Source organism: Pezoporus occidentalis, unplaced genomic scaffold (genome assembly GCF_034315485.1).
Source record: "Pezoporus occidentalis ecotype Australia unplaced genomic scaffold, CSIRO_AGI_Poc_V1 ctg373, whole genome shotgun sequence".
Taxonomy (NCBI): Eukaryota; Metazoa; Chordata; class Aves; order Psittaciformes; family Psittacidae; genus Pezoporus; species Pezoporus occidentalis.
Window position 1 is genome coordinate 287,437 of NW_026915695.1, and position 19,251 is coordinate 306,687.

The 19,251-nt window shown below is 45.4% G+C and overlaps 4 protein-coding genes and 1 long non-coding RNA gene across 5 annotated transcripts; 3 read left to right on the forward strand and 2 right to left on the reverse strand.

Moving 5' to 3' along the window:
• Positions 1–1,987: 1,987 nt before the first annotated feature.
• On the forward strand, positions 1,988–2,384 carry LOC134170440 (claw keratin-like). The gene has a single exon (XM_062631800.1). The coding sequence runs from the start codon at positions 1,992–1,994 to the stop codon at positions 2,382–2,384; it is 393 nt and encodes a 130-aa protein (XP_062487784.1). The 5' UTR covers positions 1,988–1,991.
• Positions 2,385–4,706: 2,322 nt separating this feature from the next.
• On the reverse strand, positions 4,707–5,090 carry LOC134170442 (claw keratin-like). The gene has a single exon (XM_062631801.1). It carries the CDS (start codon positions 5,088–5,090, stop codon positions 4,707–4,709), a length of 384 nt encoding a protein of 127 aa, XP_062487785.1.
• A 1,933-nt stretch (positions 5,091–7,023) lies between these two features.
• Positions 7,024–7,407, forward strand: LOC134170443 (claw keratin-like). Its single transcript, XM_062631802.1, has one exon. It carries the CDS (start codon positions 7,024–7,026, stop codon positions 7,405–7,407), a length of 384 nt encoding a protein of 127 aa, XP_062487786.1.
• A 1,136-nt stretch (positions 7,408–8,543) lies between these two features.
• LOC134170444 (feather keratin 4-like) lies at positions 8,544–11,393 on the reverse strand. The gene is made up of 2 exons (XM_062631803.1): positions 11,279–11,393; positions 8,544–9,415 (listed from the first exon to the last, which is right to left on the reverse strand). Exon 2 carries the CDS (start codon positions 9,389–9,391, stop codon positions 8,984–8,986), a length of 408 nt encoding a protein of 135 aa, XP_062487787.1. The 5' UTR covers positions 9,392–9,415; positions 11,279–11,393; the 3' UTR covers positions 8,544–8,983.
• Positions 9,154–17,353, forward strand: LOC134170445 (uncharacterized). The gene is made up of 3 exons (XR_009967271.1): positions 9,154–9,223; positions 9,903–9,957; positions 16,814–17,353. It is a non-coding gene; the product is annotated as an uncharacterized LOC134170445 (long non-coding RNA).
• The last annotated feature ends 1,898 nt before the right edge of the window (positions 17,354–19,251 follow it).

The window sequence follows — 19,251 nt, forward strand, 5'->3', positions numbered from 1 at the left end:
TCAGCTTTTATACATACCCAAGAGTGCCTGGGGCAGTGGCAATGCTCAGCAACAGAAGCCCCAGCTAATGATGAAATCAAGCAGTGATGCCTCTTGAAGCAAAGTGAATCCATCGTCATTGGTTAGAGTAGCGAGGAAATGTGCCCTGGAGACAAAACAGGGAGCGGGAGGGACAATGACACACCATGACATGAAAGGAGATGTGATGCTGTAGCTGACCTCATGGCACCAATAAACCCCAATCGGTCCCTAATCCTCCCTCTTTGCTCATGTGTTGGAGTCTTGAGTACCTTGCAGAAGGGCTTTGCAATCCTGGGCACAGCCATCAAGCCTGTCATTACCTCTCTTTTACAAGGTGATCAATAGAGGTATTGGGAATTTGGTGAGGGAAATGCCATTCTCTATGCGAAGGTGCCCTGGAGTACATACGGCTGATGGCATATGCACTCCACATTCCATGATAAGCAACCTTCTGATTTAGCAGACATTGCAGCTTCAATAAACAGGGATCTGTCAGTAATCCCCCACTTTGTCTGCATGGAGGTGTCACAGGCATCTTGCAGAAGATTGCTGTGTCCAGTCATGCCACACTCAGCAGCAGCCCCACTGCTGAGTGAGCCAGAACCGCTCTGCGTGCCTTTGCCTTCGGAGAGCGTGGCCACGTGCACCCTGGCTCTCTGTGGGTGCTCACCAACCTTTCGTTGTGCAGCCCTCAATGTCCAGCTGAGAAATCGAGCCCTCCAGAAAGGGATCGAGGACAAAAACACGCACAGACACGTGGCCAAGGAAGTTGGGGGAATCCTGGTACCCTTCCTGCCCTCCCGCCACTTTGTGCACATCACCCTCTCACACAGGATCCTGCTGCCGGATCTCACTGCTCCCGTAACATGGCGGTGCTGATCTCCCAGCATGTGATTCTTGTCCCACGCAGTACGTACAGCTAGTACTCTTTCTCTTGCTGTCAATCGGGATCGTCGATCACACCCTGATGAGCAAGGTCATGGAGATGGCTAAGGGATGCTCCTGACCTGTTTTCCCAAAAGTGCATTGGAAGATGGTGGCCCTTTGGGACCCAATCCAAGCATGTAGAATGGCCTGTCTATTTGGCCAAAGTCCTCATGCCTCTGTTTACCTCCCTGTAAAAGAGAGGCAATGCAGGCGTGATGGCTGTGGCCAGGAGTGAAAGGTGAGCAAGACTCCAGTGCATGAGCAGAGTGGGAGGATCAGGGATCGATCGGGGTTTATTGGTGCCATGAGGTCAGTTAAAGCATAGCCTTGTCATTCATGTCATGGCGTGTCATGGTCTGTCCCTCCCATTCCCTGTTTGCTCTCCAGGGCGCGTTTGCTCGCTACTCTCGCCGGTGAGGATGGATTCACTTTGCTTCATGAGGCTTCACCGCTTGATTTCATCATCAGCTGAGACATCTGTGCCTGACGCTGGCCACTGCCCAGGAAGAGTAGGACATGTATAAAAGAGCTGAGGGCTTGACAGCTCCCTATCCAGCTTCTTCCACTCGACTCTCTTGATCATTGTGGTAAGTCCAAGACTTATTTTTCTCTTGCCTTCCTCAGCTCTGTCTTCCTCAATGTCTCATTTGCTGTCTACTCTACCCCCGTTTCACCATGAATAGTTAGGATCTGGCAGTGCTCTCTCATAACCAGGGAAAGGCTGCAAATTTAAACTTCCCTCTGAGATCCATAGGGAATAATAATGGAACTTTTGATCTCATTGATTTCCAGTCTTCTTATGATGAGGGGATTTTTCTTGTTACCTACGGGGAAGTCAGATTCACAGAGCGTGTGGGAGAGCAAGGGCTTCACAGCAGCAGGTCCACGGTGAAATGGGACTTGGCTCTGACTGCCTGACATAGTCCAGGGAATGCCTTTAGCAGATGTTCCATGTGCAACAAACACAGGAGAGATCTGGGCTTATGCTTTGTACTGCACCGTAACTTTGTCTTGTCTTAAAGATTGATCCCTCGAAGAGAAGAATGTCCTGCTCCAGCCTGTGTGCCCCTTCCTGTGGGGTGGCTGCCCCACACCCCCTGGCTGACACCACCAACGAGCCCTGCGTGCGTCAGTGCCAGAGCTCCTCGGTGGTGATCCAGCCCCCAGCCACGGTGGTCACCTTCCCCGGACCCATCCTCAGCTCCTTCCCTCAGCACAGCGTTGTGGGCTCAGCGGGAGTCCCTGCCGTTGCTGGGGGCTCTGGCGGCAGTTATGGAGGCCGTGGTGGTTATGGTGGTTATGGTGGCTCTGGAGGCTATGGAGGCCTTGGTGGCTATGGGGGCTATGGAGGCTATGGAGGCTTCGGTGGCTGCGGAGGATATGGCGGCTGGGGCCGAGGCCTCGCGTCCTTTGGCGCAGGCTGCGGGATCTGCTAAGCCTCACCTGGGTCCTTCTACAGATGACAGAGTTCTCCAAGAAAGCCACTCGCACTTCCCAACTGATGATGGCCAAAGAAAAACATCCCTTCAGCACTGCTGGGTTCCAGAGCCTGGGGACACGGTACCTGCTGATGGCCAACTCTAAGTATTTTATGCCCCAATTCAGTATTGTTTGAGGGCATGCTTAGAGTGACAATGCAGCCCCATGATGGGTGCCTGCTCCTGCAGCATGCTTAATGCTCTTTGTGGCTCTGCCCACTGCCTGGAGACGCAGGCTTCTCTTGGTCAGGGCTCTGCACTTCTCCCAGCTCCTTTCCTCCTCAAACTGCAATAAAAGCTGTGTTGCATCGCATCGTTGTCCCTTGATTTTATATTATGACCTCCACATGCAGTACTCCAGGTATCGGCATGGGTTCTCCTGCGTTTTCAAGGGAGCTCCCAGACACTGCCTTCTCAGAGGGACCTTTGGAAGCTGCCAAGCTTCCTCCTGCTTCCCTCAGGAATCAAAAGGTTGTTCAGAGATGGTTACGGTGAGCAGGGACCTTGTTCATCTCCACTAAGCACAGTTCCCCCCTCTGCCATCTCTCTCATCTCAGCATTAGGCTCCTGCGCTCTGCAGCACAAAATGGCATGATGGGCTTCACAAGGATTTTCTTGCCCATTCTGTTCATTTCTCATCGGCTGCCTGCAGCCCCAGGACCCCTCGATAGTCATGGCAGGAGACACGGCCCCTGGGCAAAGATCCAGTTCAAGGACTCTTGTAAGGCCACAGCTCAAAGGGGAAGAGAGTAAACAGTTCCCAACACCTCCCCAAATGCCTTGCCACCACAATCCTGCATGCCTGCACCATTTCCACCACCAGTTTTCCCTCTGTCTCCCAGTGCTCCTTGGAGAACATTTGCCTTGTCTCCCCCAACTGCTTTAGGTGAAGATCTTGCCAGCCAGGTCTGTGTCACCCACCTTCAGCTTGCAGACATGTCTATGACAAGGAATGACAGGAGAGCTTAAAGACACATGCCCTGCAACTGCCTTTGAGGACTATTTCTGCCCTTCCTCACATTCAAGACCATAATGTAGACTATGCTGCCACACACCTCCCAAAGCACCCAGCCACAGCAGTTGTGACGGGCTCGAGCATCCCCCCCAGAACAGTGTCCTCAAGAGAGACACACATGCCACCATGTGAGCCAGCACACGGCACAGACCGGAGAAACAGTTCACAGCAAACTGAAGAGATATGGGGATGGATGATGCCTCTTTTCCTGAGGTCCCCAGAAATGACCACCCTGCTGCTGCATTGACCTTCCTGATGGCTTTGGCAAGAACTGTCTTTGTGCAAGACCCGTGTGCAGGGCTGGGATGACACAGTGAGAAGTTACCTGCGTAAGGGAGGAACCTCAGCAGCGTTGGCATTGCAGCTTCCCACTCAAGTAGCTTTATGTTTCATGCAACTTGGATACCCAGGGACAAATCATGTCTCGGAGAGACACTTGGGAAGATTTTCCAGTGTCTATCACATCCCTTCCTACTGGTCCCAGTCACTATTTGGGCATGGGCACAAGTCCAACGTGTGGCAAGAGCACTGTGAATGCACAGGTATCCTCTTCATTTTCCCTGGACATCCCAATATGACCAGTAACAAGGCAACAGAAGGAGGCAATGGAAGCATGCCACTTTTGAGGAGGATTTGAAAGATCTTCCTCCATAACCCTCTGTCTCCTTCGTATCTTCCAAAAAGGCATAGGCAAAATTTGGTGTTCATTGCTGTTGGGAGACCAGAGAGAGCTCACTGGATAGTGCTCTAGGATACCCATCTGTGACGGTCATCATCAATCAGAACAAACCGAGCAAAGTAACCAAATGGCACAACATGAGAAATACAAACAGTGCGGGTCAACATGCTCAGAGGCTTAGTGCACGTTGAAAGAAGCAAGGATCAGGAAAACACAAGGCTCGACGTTGCAGTGCAGCACAGAATTTATTGCAGTTTAAGAGGGGTAAAGAGTTGGGCAAGAGCAGGGCCCCAACCAAGGTCAGCCCACATTTCCAGGGAGTGGACCGAGAAACAAAGAGCATAAACCATGCTGTAGGAGCAGGTGCTCAGTGCGGGTCTCTGTCATCAGGGGTAGCCAGTCTCTTGAAAGGGTGCTCAAGCAGAGCAGGAGGGAGGCAAATTTGGACAACAAGAAGGCACGAGGCATCCAAGCCTGGATTCCAGCAGTGATGAAGGTATGCTCTTCCAATGGGCAACATCATGTTGGGATACGTCAAGGTCTTTCTTGGAGCTCTGTGTCATCTCTGGCCGGCACTAGGTGGGGCTTAGCAGATCCCGCAGCCTGCGCCAAAGGACGCGAGGCCTCGGCCCCAGCCGCCATAACCTCCGCAGCCACCGAAGCCTCCGTAACCGCCAAGGCCACCAAGGCCTCCATAACCCCCGTGGCCACCATAACCTCCATAACCACCATGGCCTCCATAACTGCCGCCAGAGCCCCCAGCAATAGCAGGGACTCCCGCTGAGCCCACAACGCTGTGCTGAGGGAAGGAGCTGAGGATGGGTCCGGGGAAGGTGACCACCGTGGCTGGGGGCTGGATCATCACCGAGGAGCTCTGGCACTGACGCACGCAGGGCTCGTTGGTGGTGTCAGCCAGGGGGCGTGGGGCAGCCACCCCACAGGAAGGGGCACACAGGCTGGAGCAGGCCATTCTTGTCTTTGGGAGGTTAAGCTGCAAGAGATGGGAGAGTTACGGTGCAGTCCAAGGCATAACCCCAAATCCCTCCTCACTCCTGCAGTTGCAACCTCTGCTCCAGGACAGGCCTGGATCATTTCAGGCAGTCAAAGCAAAGTCCCATTCCCCAGTGGACTTGATGCTGAAAAGCCCTTGCTCTCCCACACATTTCTTCAGCCTGTCCCACCCATAGGAAAGAAGAAAAGCCCCCTCAACAAATGAAGGTTGCCAATCAATGAGATCTAAAGGTGCATTATTATTCCCTATGGATCTCAGATGGAAGTTTAAATCCTTAGCCTTTCCCTGCTTATGAGAGAGCGCTATCAGATCGTAACTATTTGTGAAGAAATGGGATTACAGGAGACAGAGGAAGACAGAGCTGAAGGAGGAAAGAGGGACATAAGTCTTGGACTTACCACAATGATCAGGAATGAATGAAGCAGGATAGAGAGCTGTGAAGCCCTCAGCTTTTATACATACTCAAGACTGCCTGGGGCAGTGGCAATGCCCAGGGACAGAAGCCCCAGCTAATGATGAAATCAATCAGTGATGCCTCGTGAAACAAAGTGAATCCGTCCTCATAGGTTAGAGTAGCAATCAAAGGTGACCTGGGGAACAAACAGTTAGTGGGAGGGACAATGACACACCATGACATGAAAGATGTGATGCTGTAGCTGACCTCATGGCACCAATAAATGCTGATCGATCCCTAATCCTCCCACTTTGCTCATGTGTTGGAGTCTTGGGCACCTTGCAGAAGTGCTTTGCAATCCTGGGCACAGCCATCAAGCCTGTCATTACCTCTCTTTTACAAGGTGATCAATGGAGGTATTGGGAAGTTGGGTGAAAACAGAAGCCATTCCATATGCTCAGAATAAATCCCAAATGACCATCATCTTCCAGTTCCTGTTTTGGGGCATCAAGACAGGAGCATCCCATATTCATCTCTTTGATCTTTTTTGTCACGGTGTGAATAAGCATCACTACTTGATAGGTATTCTAAGAGTAGGAGCTGCCTTTCCTATGTGGGGCAAGGAAAAGCTTGTCCCAAGGCACACTGGGAGCTCAACAGTGATGTTTTTGGGGAGCAGTGCGATTTGGCACCAGGGTCACATGTGAGAGGGAGAAGCGTAGGGAGGGTCATTAGGTCAGGAAGGGAATTAGGACTCCCCCAGCTTCCTCAGCTGCATGTCTGTGGGGGTGGTCCTCTTTAAGCCCTCTATGGATGGACTCAATTCTCAGGTGGACATTGAGGGCTGCAGAATGAGAACCTGGTGAGTACCCACAGAGTGCTAGAGTTCACATGGCCACGCTCCCCACAATCACAGGCACGTTGGGCACTGCTGGCTCACTCAGCAATGGAACTGCTGCCACAGAACTGTATGGTGGGTCACACAATCTTCTGAAATATGCCTGTGACTCTTCCACATAGGAAAAGTGGCGGATTAATGACAGACCTCTGTTTATTGATGCTGCAATGTCAGCTGCAGCAGCACCTTGTCTATCCTGGAATATGCAGTTTCATATCCCATCATGCGTATGCACTCCAGGGCCCCTTCACACACCACTGACCCAAGTAAAGAGGGCCAAGAGTTACTTGTGTCATAAAGTTTGCGTTTATATGTGATTATATGTGTCATAAAGTTTGTCTACTGGGCTCCATGAGTCCTTGTGGATTTTACCCACATCCCCTAGCCAATGCCCCAGGCACTCTGGGGCATGTATAAAAGAGCTGAAAGCCTCACAGCCTCTATCCAGATTCCTGCTCTTGACTCTCCTGATCAACCAGGTAAGTGCAGCTCTTGAGAGCCTCTTGCAGATCTCTCCCTGCCTCCCTTGACAGAGTTTCTTGTCCTCACCCTTGCCTAATCCCTGGTGCATTTTCCAGGACTCCGTACCTGCCTGAAAGATGTCCTGCTCCAGCCTGTGTGCCCCTTCCTGTGGGGTGGCCGCCCCGTGCCCAGTGGCTGACACCACCAACGAGCCCTGCGTGCGTCAGTGCCAGAGCTCCACAGTGGTGATCCAGCCCCCAGCCACGGTGGTCACCTTCCCTGGACCCATCCTCAGCTCCTTCCCTCAGCACAGTGCTGTGGGCTCAGCGGGAGTCCCTGCCATTGCTGGGGGCTACGGTGGCAGTTATGGAGGCCGTGGTGGCTATGGAGGTTATAGTGGCTATGGGGGCTATGGAGGCCTTGGTGGCTATGGTGGCTATGGAGGCTATGGTAGCTGTGGAGGATATGGTGGCTGGGGCCGAGGCCTCATGTCCTTTGGTGCCAGCTGTGGGAGCTGCTAATCCGCAGGTGGCTCCAGCTGCAGATGACATAGAGCTCCAGGAAAGCCTGTGGTACATCTCCACATAATGCCTTAAGGAAGGACATCCCTTGAACTCTTCTGGAATTCAAAGCTTGGACACCTTGGACACAACATGCTTGTTGCAGCTTCAGGATTTTTGTTTTTCCAGGCATTGTTTCTGTTTTTTTTTTTATTTGTTTGTTTGTTTTTTTCTTGCTCACATTTTCCATTGCATTTTCCACCCGCATGAATGAGCCCTTAAGCCGTGAAGAATTAGGTTTTGTCTGAATTTATTCTTCACTTTGCTGTTACTATTTCGAGATCAATAATGTGAGCAATAATTCTAGAGCGATGATGTGAAATATTACATCAACACTAATCTGCTTATCACATTTGTGGAAGCTCTGAATTTCTCTCAGAAAAGAGTTTTGAACTGCAAGGGAGGGATGTCCTAGCAAATCATGAGCTTCATTACAAAAGACAGATTTCAAAGGTGAAATCTTTTTTTTTTTTGGTCTATAGAGGAATGAAAGTTAAACCAGTGGAATATTCCTTTCCTGTTCCTATTCCGCACCCTCTTCCCACCCAGTCGTGATGCTTGGCATGATGCATTGAGCATTCGCCATGTAATGGGGCTGGTGCATTCATGAGTGCTGTCATCTGTGGGCAGCTTGAGGGCATCCTTCCCCCTGCGACCTCAGGGAAGCTCTGCAGAATGTGTCAGGAGGACATGTGTGGGCTCTGCATTTCTGCACCCTTCTGGCTGCACTGCAATATCCACATCTTGCTTTAGGCTGGAAAAGTTGCTCTGTCCTGAGATGGAAGTGTCAAATTAGCACCTGGAGCATTACCTGAGGCCTTGCAGGGATTGCTATTGCAAGTGGCAACTTCCAGAGACTCGGGCTGGTCCTGGGGAAGTGTCAAATGATCAGCACGTATCTAATGGCATTATGTAGAAAAGTATTCCTGAGATTTTGTAACCTTTGCACTTGAAGAATAAACATGGAAAACCTATGATCGAGGATAAATTTACTATATACTCAATCGATAAGTAAAAGAAGAAGGAAATAATTATGTGATAATGAAAACTAGCAGGCAGACTTTGGTACAGAAAATTTATTTGGAAAATGACAGCTTTTCTACAATTCTGGAGCAAAATTGTACAGAATTTAAACACCATCTTTCCAAGGGATCAGTGAGGTTCTGTAATCACCAGGGTCAAAGTGATGCAGTCTATAAAAAATGGGTTTTCTTCCTTGGCACAGTTGCTGTGTGCAATTTCTAGCATTCTAAGTCACCGCTCTAAGTTCAGTGTCAATAATATAACTGAAATAAGACAAAGCACAATGTAAGCAGATGACTAAAGTCATCTTTAGAATAACAGAGAATAACAGATCTAAACTAAAGGCAAAATGAGAAAATGCACACATGAACCTGCCTTTCACGGGTGCTGAGCATTCGCAGCTCTCATTTGCAGCCAGACACCACCCAACACTGGGGCTGGTGCCCATCAGCTCCACCCCCAGTTTGCATCTTGATTTTCCTTTGCTGCTTCTTTAAACCACTCTGTGCACACCTCAGTATGTCCACCGCTTCCCAGAGCGGTACGAATTGCATGGATGTGTCCATTGGGAAGAATAGGTGTAGGAGTATTTTGGGGCACACCGTGGCTCAGGTCGGGCGATGACTTGGGGTGCAACTTTCTCAGTTGCTGCCTCCAGCCTCCCCATCGTCTCCGCTGGCAGAGGTGCTGCGGTGGGAGCCTCTGCTAGGGCCACCTCTGAGGGCTCCGAGGCTCCCACGACGGTTTGCTGCGGGTAGGTGGTGAGGATGGGCCCTGGGAAGGTGACAACGACGGGGGGTGGGTATATGATCACCCTGGAGTCACCACAGGCCACGACGCAGGGCTCGTTGCTGCTGGTGGCCAGGGGTTGGGGACACTTGGCATCGCAGGGGTTGGTGCATGCCAGCTGCTCAGAAGCCATTGCCTGGCCGTGGTAAGAGAAAGCCTGCAATTTATTTGCACAATTAGTAAAAGCAATAAAAATCTATGCACTTGGTTATTGACACTTCAAAGAGTAGTTCCGAGAGATCTTTAGACAGAGATAATTTGTCTAAAGACAGTAGTTAAGTTCCTTTCACGCTATCCACCACCTTTCACTTAGCTTGTATCTGTTTGGCCTTTCTAAGCTACTTCAAGCTTGCCCTCTTTCTTTCTTTTGCTCTGGGAGAGCAAAACCCCTCCCTTTTCTTTGTGTGCCGTCTCCAAAACTGACATCTGCTCTAAAACCTCCCAGCCCTTTGTAATGTTTCCCAGAGACAAGTTTGAACTAGTTCCCACAGCATTTCTTTTCCTCCCACACAGCTTCTCAGCCTGTGTTTTGTAGATGGAGCATAAGGGAGCAAGGCGAAAAAGATCCGGGTTTTTTAATAACTTTGGGTGTTGAATCATCTCTTTAGCAGCCTGTTTAATTTCCTACATGATTTTCCTTGCAGATTCCTGTTCTTTTCAGGTGCTAAAGTGTTCCACTAAAACACAGAAAAATGTAAGGTAAGAATAACTGGGGGCTTAAAAATACTGGTAAAAATACTGTCCATAAAAATATATGGACACATAACTTAAAATATTGTCAGCCCAAATAAGAAAACTTCAGCTTCAGTTAAGGTTAAACACATTTCATACTGTTTATTTATTTTTCTAGGTTAACTCTTCACATAGAAACTAGTTCTCCATTGTATAGCATTGCATTGTATTTTAAGCTTGTAAATCAAAGATGCCTTATTATGATGAATAAGGAAAAAGTATTATTTTACTCCCAGTTAAGTCCTGTGTGCTCCTGTCCTTGAGAACATTTGGAAGACAAAAGTAAGGCTTCAGGCAGCCTTGCAGCTCTCCTTAGAAATAGTTAACAGAAAATGCAGGAAGTTTCTAAGGCTGATAGTGGGCAATTTGGAGCTAATCTCTGAAATCAGCCAGTCTTACCTATGGAGAGGTAAAATACAGGATCCAAAATACGTAGCCAGCAATACTTTCTGATAAATAAGCTACTTTATTGCCAAACATACAGTAAAAACATCCTGAAAACAACTTTACTTCAGAAGCTCAGTGCTATTTTGCACCAGGTTCTAGCAAAGTGTTGGCTCAGGGGAATTGCTGCTGAGCTCCTTGATCTGTTTACTTGTCTCAACTCAGAGCAAAGCAAATCTATCCTGAAATGTTTCATTCTGGGGAGAAAAAACAAAATAGAAGGCAAAAAACATGCATAGCATTTTACCCCAAAAGCTGAACACAAATTTAGCTTAAAAATTGCTTAATTTAATCTCAGTTAAAACACATTGAAATACTAGTGGAGTTTTAATAGAAATGAATGCTTATTCCCACTGCTACATTAAATGATAATAGCTAATAATCACTTGGTGTAGCTTGTTGTGACTCCACTTGGCTAAGGATGGCTAGGTTATGAACAGCAGCAACGCTGCACTTCTAGAGCTACACAAAACTAACTTTGAACAAGGATTTTTACTTCAATAGTTATCTGTGAAATCACCCACCTAACAGCTGCTCAACCCCCCTTGTAAACCAGATAAGCCGAAACAAAGGCAAAATTTGTTCTCAGAGCTCTGTTGAAAATATTTCAGGACTAAGACTAAAATTCCCAATTCCCCCATGAAATTAACAGCCCAAAGCAGTCTGGAGAAGCCCTTTTATTTTTGGATCTTTCATCTAGTATAGAAAGCCTCTGCTGAAAGATGCTTACTAATGTCCCTGAGAGCCAGAATATTTATGCAGGATTTAGTCCCAATTTTAACAAAAAATTCATGATAAAGCAAAATGAAACTCAAGGTTTTTATAGTTGTCAAATCAGACTTACTCAGCGCACCGGAGAGAACAAGTCAAGAGAAGCAGTTAGAAAAAACTTTCATGGAGAGAGTATTTATACCCTTTCTTAGATTGCCTGGAGGAGCTGAGACACCCTTTGTATAAAGGCCTTAATTACTTATGAACCAAACCCTGTTGCATGTATTACTGCTGTAGTTGCAGTAATTGTTTTGTTCACTGTTTATGATTATCTGAAGCTGAGTTGGGTAATAACACAAAATGCAGATGGTAACTTGCAAGTTCTTTTAATCTTGAAATTTCCTGGTTTTACTCTACTGATTTCATTAAGAATTAAAAATGCAGTAAGGATTAATAGGCTTCTGGTGACTTATCTTTGCTAAAAAAACAACTACACGGGGAGCCTCGGAGATGGCAATGCACAGTGTGGCAACATACACAAGATTTCCTTATTGGAAATATAAGCTAACATCTAGTAAATATCTCCATGCTTAGATAAATCTCTAGAAAGACAGAGCTTGTTTTTCATCTGATATAATGTTAATAAGGTTTACGGATGTGTTCTTTAGCCAGGGAAGTATCTGGTGCAAAAACTTTAAAGAGCAAAACTGTCACAGATTTATCTTTTAAATAAAGATGAAGCCATCTCCAATTATGAAGCTTAAAATGAGTAGATTGAATGTTTTTCATATTTCAGACGCATAGGTCAGAGCAGTCTAAATCCACTGGGATATTATTGCTATTAAAATAATTTTCATGTATGCCATAGTAACAGATGTTTGTGAACTTCTTTTGGAATCTCATTTCCTGATGTCTTCAGAATATTCCTGATAAGCTCCACAGCCCAGGGGATCTTTATGGGCTCCATATAAAATAAGAATAATTAATGTCATAAATGCATTGTGTCATAAACACCATGATGCTGATGGATTTAATTAATTTAAATGTGTTTGGCATTTTGGTGCATGAAACTTCCTTCCAGTGGGAAGAGTGAGTGTGGTGAAGGGATTTCTGGGAATATGGGTGTACTGCATGAGCACTTAGACAAGTTCCTCCCAGTAGCCTCTGCCACTGGAGGGAGCCACTGTGTGCATGGGAGCCTCCCATCACCATGTGCAGAGGGGCGGAGGTGAGTCAATCAGTAGCAGATGGGGTAATGTTCAGCCTGTTGCTACGTGCTGTGGCAGAGCTGGCCTCAGATTTTCATGGTTTGATCCTAACAAGGTAGAATGAATGTCATATGTCAAAGGAGCTCACAGTGTAGCTAAAAATACAGTCCAGATTATTTTTCTTCCCCTCCCTAAGTTATCAGTGCTTCTTGGTTCTAAGTTTTTGGTAATTCCTCGCTGGAAGATACAGAATCTTAGAATCATAGAATGGTTTGGGTCAGAAAGGACTTAAGATCATCCATTTACAACCCCTGCCATGGACAGGGACACCTCCCACTAGACCAGGTTGCTCAAGGCCTGACATCTCCCCTCCAAGGTTCACATCGAAACTCTCAGTTCAAAACATCTGTATTTATGCACATACAGCAAGTATGAAAGTCACCCCTATTAAAGGATTCTAGCAAAGCACTCGGGGTTCTTCTCTCACTTGAACTCTGTGGCATTTAGGAGATCCATGGCACAACTTGGAGCTGAATCCTTGCTGTCATATTAAGATAAAATCCCTTGACTACAAACTAATTCAGTTTTCAGAATTCTCCCATAATGTAGCAATCCTACGCAAAATTTTCTCTTCTCCGCTTCTTCTACTCCCCCTGCAGTTTGTGTCTAGTGCTCTGTTTAGTACTAACTGCCATAGAGTGACCAAGAAATGTAATAAAGTCAATAAAGTGCAGAGAATAATGCAGACTGCATACACCACAATATAGAATGTTAATATTGTTGGTGCCTATTAATTTTAAATTGTTTTAGAAAATTATATCCTTGTGTAAGACAGGGACAGCAGTAATAATGGCTGTTGCCTAGCTAAGATACGGTTTATGTGGTCAAACCAGTTGAACTTCAGAGCACAGAAGTTTTGTTTGTAAAGCTGAGTCAGGAGCATTTGCTAATGAAGAAGTAATCAAAGGAAAAGGCTTGGGGATGCATGCTCTGCTGATGCAGGTCTGCAACATTCATTCTCTTCACTTCAAAGACGCTCTACTTGCTTACGTCATCTGAACACATACTATATCAGCAAGAATTCTGCCCATTAGACAAGTGTGAACTGAAATATAGGTACAGATTGGTAGCAATAGTTATGTAGTAGCGTATAGATCCACCAGTTCTTGCACTATCGGAAGCTTTGGCTTTCTGATTTTATGCAAACTGCAAGAGAAAGTTGAATAAGCCAAAATTTGAGGCAGTGAATCACAGCCTAATTAGGACAATGCCAGAAATGACCTTGATAAATCTCCTTTAAGGTGATACTATTGCCCAACACTAGGCGTCACCTACAGCTATTATGATAATATAACTATTTGCATAGGCAATGCATTAATAAATGTTTGTGAAACACTTTCAGTCCTCAAAACATTCCCATGGTGTTTAATTATGCAGGGTGTTTCCAGAAACACCTCATAAATCCTAATTTATGGCAGAAGGAGCATGATTTAACAGAACTACAGCTACTAGAAAAAAAGTAATTCGTGGACTGGGTACATAAGAGGATGAAGGATGGTCTTCTCCAGCATATTTGCCATTTTAAGAGAACAGAGGCTTTTCTGAAGGTCTTTTGATAACATTTTGTGGGTAAAACTTTCTTGTATGATGGCTTCATGATGTGTGCAATTGCTGGCTGGCTTCTGGAAGGCTTTCCAGCCTTCTCAGATCCTCACAAGTGTGGAGGGCTGGGACGCACCCCAGCTTTGTCTTTACCACAGGTACCTGGGGCTTAGCAGACCAGCAAAAAAACCCAAAATACAGTTGGAGACCCAGGACTTTAACTTTTTTTCCTCACTTCTAGCTGGGATAAAACTAAATCTTGTATACTGAAAAATGGCAAAACTGTCAAAAACCTTATCATTTGGCATAATAAACTTAGAAGAAAGAAATTTTGAAGGCGCACAGAAGGGAAGGTCATAATGTAGGGCAGAAGGCAGACACCACCCTCACTATGTGCTTATGAGAACAGTAGTGAAATGTATTGTAATACAAGAAAATCAGGATGCTAGCTTGTTCAGGGCAAGAAAGCAACTGAAATTATTTAGATGTTGTAAGATCTATTTGGAGTATACCTATGTTGTATGCTCTCCCTGATCACAGCATGATTTTTATCTATTGTTAATCCTGTTTCTTGGTTTATAGGTGGAAACCCGAGTCATGCAGATGAAAAGTCACAAGATGCTGAGTTAGCTCTGTAAGATTTGGTCTCCACAGCTCCCTCTGGTTGCCCCAGATGACATTACACAACCTGCCTCACTTTCCTTTTAAGTCTTGAGGTTGTTTTTTTTTTTTTAATTACTCACTTCCCAAGCACCCACCTCAACTCTTCATTGTATGGCATTAGGCAGGAGGTAGCAAACTGTTTTCCTTCTGTTGTGTGTAAGCCCTTGCCTTCAGAGAATTGTTATCTTTTGTCAATATGCATATAATTATGGATGCTGAAGATGCTGGCTGGTTTCCTAGAGATAGATAAGGAGCAAACCAGGCTGGGTTATAACTGTATAAATCAGCTTTATGTTACCTGTAATGTCACAATTAAAATGAAGGCTACATTGTGTTGGCTATGAAATAGCAACATAAGGGATGTTCCCTGAATTGGATCAGATCTCAGAACATCAGTCTGACAAGAAATGAGGAAGGAGCTGTTGTCACCATTTATAGATCAGAAATGGACGGCACAAAAGTTAAAGGCTGAACTGTCATTCCAGGTGAGCACAAGTTAAAGAGAAGATAAAGCTGGGCCATTTGAGAAGATGTATGGCAGGGGAATGAATGGAGATAACAATAAATAATAAACTGAAACAAGAGGGGTTCAGATTGATAAATCTGGGCAAGTCCAGGTTAGTTAAAAGGAAGAAGTTCTTTACTGTGAGAGTGGTGAGGCACTGGAACAGGTTGCCCAGAGAAGCTGTGGCTGCCCCATCCCTGACAGTGTTCAAGGCTAGGTTGGACAGAGCCTTGGGCGACATGGTCTAGTGTGAAGAGTCCCTTCCCATGGTGGGGTGTTGGAACTAGATAATCTTAAAGTCCTTTCCAACCCAAATCATTCCGTTATTCTATATAAACAGGAGGAAAAAATTGCCCATGAAGGGAACCCTCAGCATTATGGTCTGAATTCAGAGCTGATCCTGCTTTAAATGAGAGGTTGGATGGCAGACATAAGAAAATGTTAGAAATGCAGAATTAGATCTTCATCTGGCACAGGTTTGCTTTATTAAGCTTTAAAATCTGTCATTTTCAATCATGTTATCTAAAATACAGTGTGCAGATTTTAGATGTTGACTTAAAGCACAGTTATTTCTTAATGCGTAGCCAACATACAGAATCAGTCTTGATGTATAAGAAGAAAGGATAGTTTTGAGTTGTGTGGTATCAGAGCTTGCTGAAACACTGGTGATTTCTAATACCATAGTGTGGTGCCTGTAGAAGATGTTGTACAGCCTTCACAAAGTTCTTTGAAAGTATTTGTGCTCAGCCGTCAACAGGATATACTTAACAAGTGAATTTTAACCCTGCAGGGGAATCCCACACATTCATTCATCTCAAATTTTAAGGACAATTTATGGCATGGAAATTTGAAGTTATTTAATCAGGAAAAAACCACAGGAATGTAAACAAATCGTGCAGGAGAATGAATGAAGTATTTTTAGCAATCTGTGGGTGTAGCAGCTAAATCTGATGTGATTCATCCTGTGTCCTCCCTGGCAGACCTCAGGCTTCTGCTGGTTAGAGGGTGAGAAATGCTGTCCAGCACAGACCTCTGCTCTCACATATCTGCCCCGGGGGTCTGAATTTTAATGGGAATTGAAGTACTTACAGGTCAAGGTATAGAACTAATGATGACTGTATTAACAATGTATCAAGAATGAAGATTTTATGTGTAATTTAAAGTGATGTTATTACTTGATATTTGAATGTAAGGAGTCTGACAAGAAAAGTTTTGATTCATCCTCTTTATTTGCTCCAATCTTTTGTGTGGGAAAGGCAGAAACATGTTTGAGATCAGGATTTTGAACTTTTCTTCTATATATAACTGTAGGTAGGTGTTATTGCTGGAAGGTTCCTTGAGAGGGCAGACCAAAAACTTGGTATGAACAAACGCAGAATCATAAAATCATGGAATGGTTTGGGTTGGAAAGGACCTTCAGATCATCTAGTTCCAACACCCTGCCATGGGCAAGGATGCCTCACACTAGACCATGTCGCCCAAGGCTCTGTCCAGCCTGGCCTTGAGCACTGTCAGGGATGGAGCACTTACCACTTCCCTGGGCAACCTGTTCCAGTGCCTCATCACCCTCACAGTAAAGAACTTCTTCCTTATATCTAACCTGGACTTCCCCTCTTTAAGTTTAAACCCATTACCCCTTGTCCTATCACTACAATCCCTGATGAAGGGTCTTTGTCTGGCATCCTTTTAGGCCCCCTTCAGGTATTGGAAGACTGCTGTGAGATCTCCATGCAGTCTTCTCCAGGCTGAACAGCCCAACAATGTAAAAGATATGAATTTAGAAAATGAGCAAGAAATGACGAGAATTTAAGAACACTCTATCCTGATCCTGCACATAGGAGAAGCTCTCTGAAACTAGAGAGGGAAAGAGAGGGATGATGTGGACAATAGGGAATGGGGAGTCTGCACATGGGAAAGTTTTTGAGATGATGAACAATCCCTTTGCACATTCAAGGCTTATCAGATCTAAATGAAGAGCTACTTTATAGTAAAGATCTGATTCCAGGACATCCAAATGGAGTTACATGATATTAACTTTATAATAAGCACTTTGCCAATGTAAATCAATACAAAGCACTTACGAAGTATTTCGAAACTCTTTCCTTGAGGACACTTGGAGATTTCCGAGTAAATGACTTTGCCCTGGCTGACCCTCAGAGAGGCATTCCACATGTTAGAGGTAGCTGGGAGTATAAATCTGATTAAATCAAAACCCAGGCTGTAAGGAACCCAGGCTGTAGGGAAACCAGACTTCTAGTACACAGTCTGGGACCCTGTAATCCTTCCCCTTCCTGTAGATTACAGCCATGTGGAGCTTTCCATCACTGCTGCACGTGCCTGCCCTCCTTTATAGCATGTCTATTGCCCAAAGGCCTGAGCCACATAGCAGTGGAGTGTATTCACAGCAAAATTACACGTGGCACATGTATGTCGGGTAATTCATGGTTATGTTGACCAGCACAGGTTTTACACAGAACCTTAGGGAAGGAGAAAGAAAAGACAGACATAATCTACATCCAAATGAGCAGGGGTCCTCCATCATGACACTGCAACAAGCACCTAAATCTTTAGGACAAGTGTGGTGGTGGTAAACACTGGTGTAACTTTAGTGGTGGATGGTAGCTATTAGCGTTTGGCTTGCTGATCTGCTATTAAATTCACCACAGCTGGAGACCCATTCATGGGGCTAGACTGTTACAGGGCACTGATATTCAAAAGACATGAATAACAACCTCAAGCTGCACCAGGGGAGGTTTAGGATGGATATTAGGAACAATTCCTTCACTGAAAGGCATTGGAACAGGCTGCCCAGGGCAGTGGTGGAGTCATTGTCCCTGGAAATCTTCACACACTGTGTAGATGAGGCCCTCAGTGACATGGTTTAGTGGTGGCCTTGACAGTGCTGGAAGAACGGTGGCACTCGGTGAGCTTAAAGGTTTTTTCAACCTGGTTGAGTCTATGATTCTGAGCTGAGCAAACTGAGCATAGTGCATACTTCATTGCTGAAGGAAGGCAAGATGTCTGATTTCCACTCCCTTGGGATTTGTCCCATGACCTTTAGAACAAAGCATTGGGGTGATTTCTTTAAAACTAAAAAAAAAAATAAGCTCATGCGTGTATTTCTAAATTGAAGGTGTTGCTCAACAAACACCTTGGTTGTCTAAATCTGAAGGCAGAGGCTTAGTTTCGCAATGCTCCGCATGTGTACAAATATAATTAATGCTTATGAAGTATTTTGAAAACTATATTTGTTATTACTGAAAGGATCGAATAGGAGCCACCTGAGTTGAGTCTGATTTATGGGAAAAGAAGTGGCAGGTTTAATTTGCAGGCTCCAATAACTTGAGTAGACTAATATGGAGAAAATACCCTAGGCGATGGGAAAGGCTGTTAGAAACTGTCCCCTGGGAATTACAATGATGAAAAGGTCTAATGCTCAGCCTAATAACTCATTAGTCCCAACTATTACTGTATGCTGGCCAGTATATATTCTTTGTGCTATGAATTTGCATGTATCCACATTACAGATCCTTTTTTGCACAAATTCTCCCGAAGAAATGACCCAGAGAAAGGGTTATAGTGCCCTGCTGCTGCCTGTTCATATTTGGTCAATATTTGTTCTATTTGAACAGAATCATAGAAATAACTGGTTTGAAAAAGACATTTAAGATCATCAAGTCCAACCATTACTGCAGCACTGTCAAGTCCATCACTGAACCATGTCACTAAGGGCCTCATCTACACGCTTGTTTAAATAGGCTGGGAAATTCCTCCTAATATTTCAATTAATTAAAATCTCTTCATCTTTAAGAGCCTGGGAAGGAGTGGGGAGGAGGTTTCGCAGTGCTCTGTGCTGCAGAGTCTGCCAGCTTTCTGTGACCTGCTTCAGAGGTGTACTGGCCCGCCACTGAGTAGGGCGAAGCACCCTCCAGAGCCAGCAGCATCTTTCTTCTCTGCAGTTTGGCTGAGGTCTCAGAACATGCAAAAGCTTATAAATATTGAGTGGTGACTTAGTTAATGCTGATATAAGTATTGAGTCTCAGGAAGGTGACAACACCTCTTATAGTGGTACTCACAAAGGTTCAAAAATAAAATGTAGAGCAAAAGGAAACCCCAGAAGTGTATGCT

What these genes read in the sequence shown, in the direction of transcription:
- LOC134170444 (XM_062631803.1), bottom strand. Translation starts at nt 9,391, where the DNA reads ATGGCTTCTGAGCAGCTGGCATGCACCAACCCCTGCGATGCCAAGTGT.
- LOC134170443 (XM_062631802.1), top strand. Translation starts at nt 7,024, where the DNA reads ATGTCCTGCTCCAGCCTGTGTGCCCCTTCCTGTGGGGTGGCCGCCCCG.
- LOC134170442 (XM_062631801.1), bottom strand. Translation starts at nt 5,090, where the DNA reads ATGGCCTGCTCCAGCCTGTGTGCCCCTTCCTGTGGGGTGGCTGCCCCA.
- LOC134170440 (XM_062631800.1), top strand. Translation starts at nt 1,992, where the DNA reads ATGTCCTGCTCCAGCCTGTGTGCCCCTTCCTGTGGGGTGGCTGCCCCA.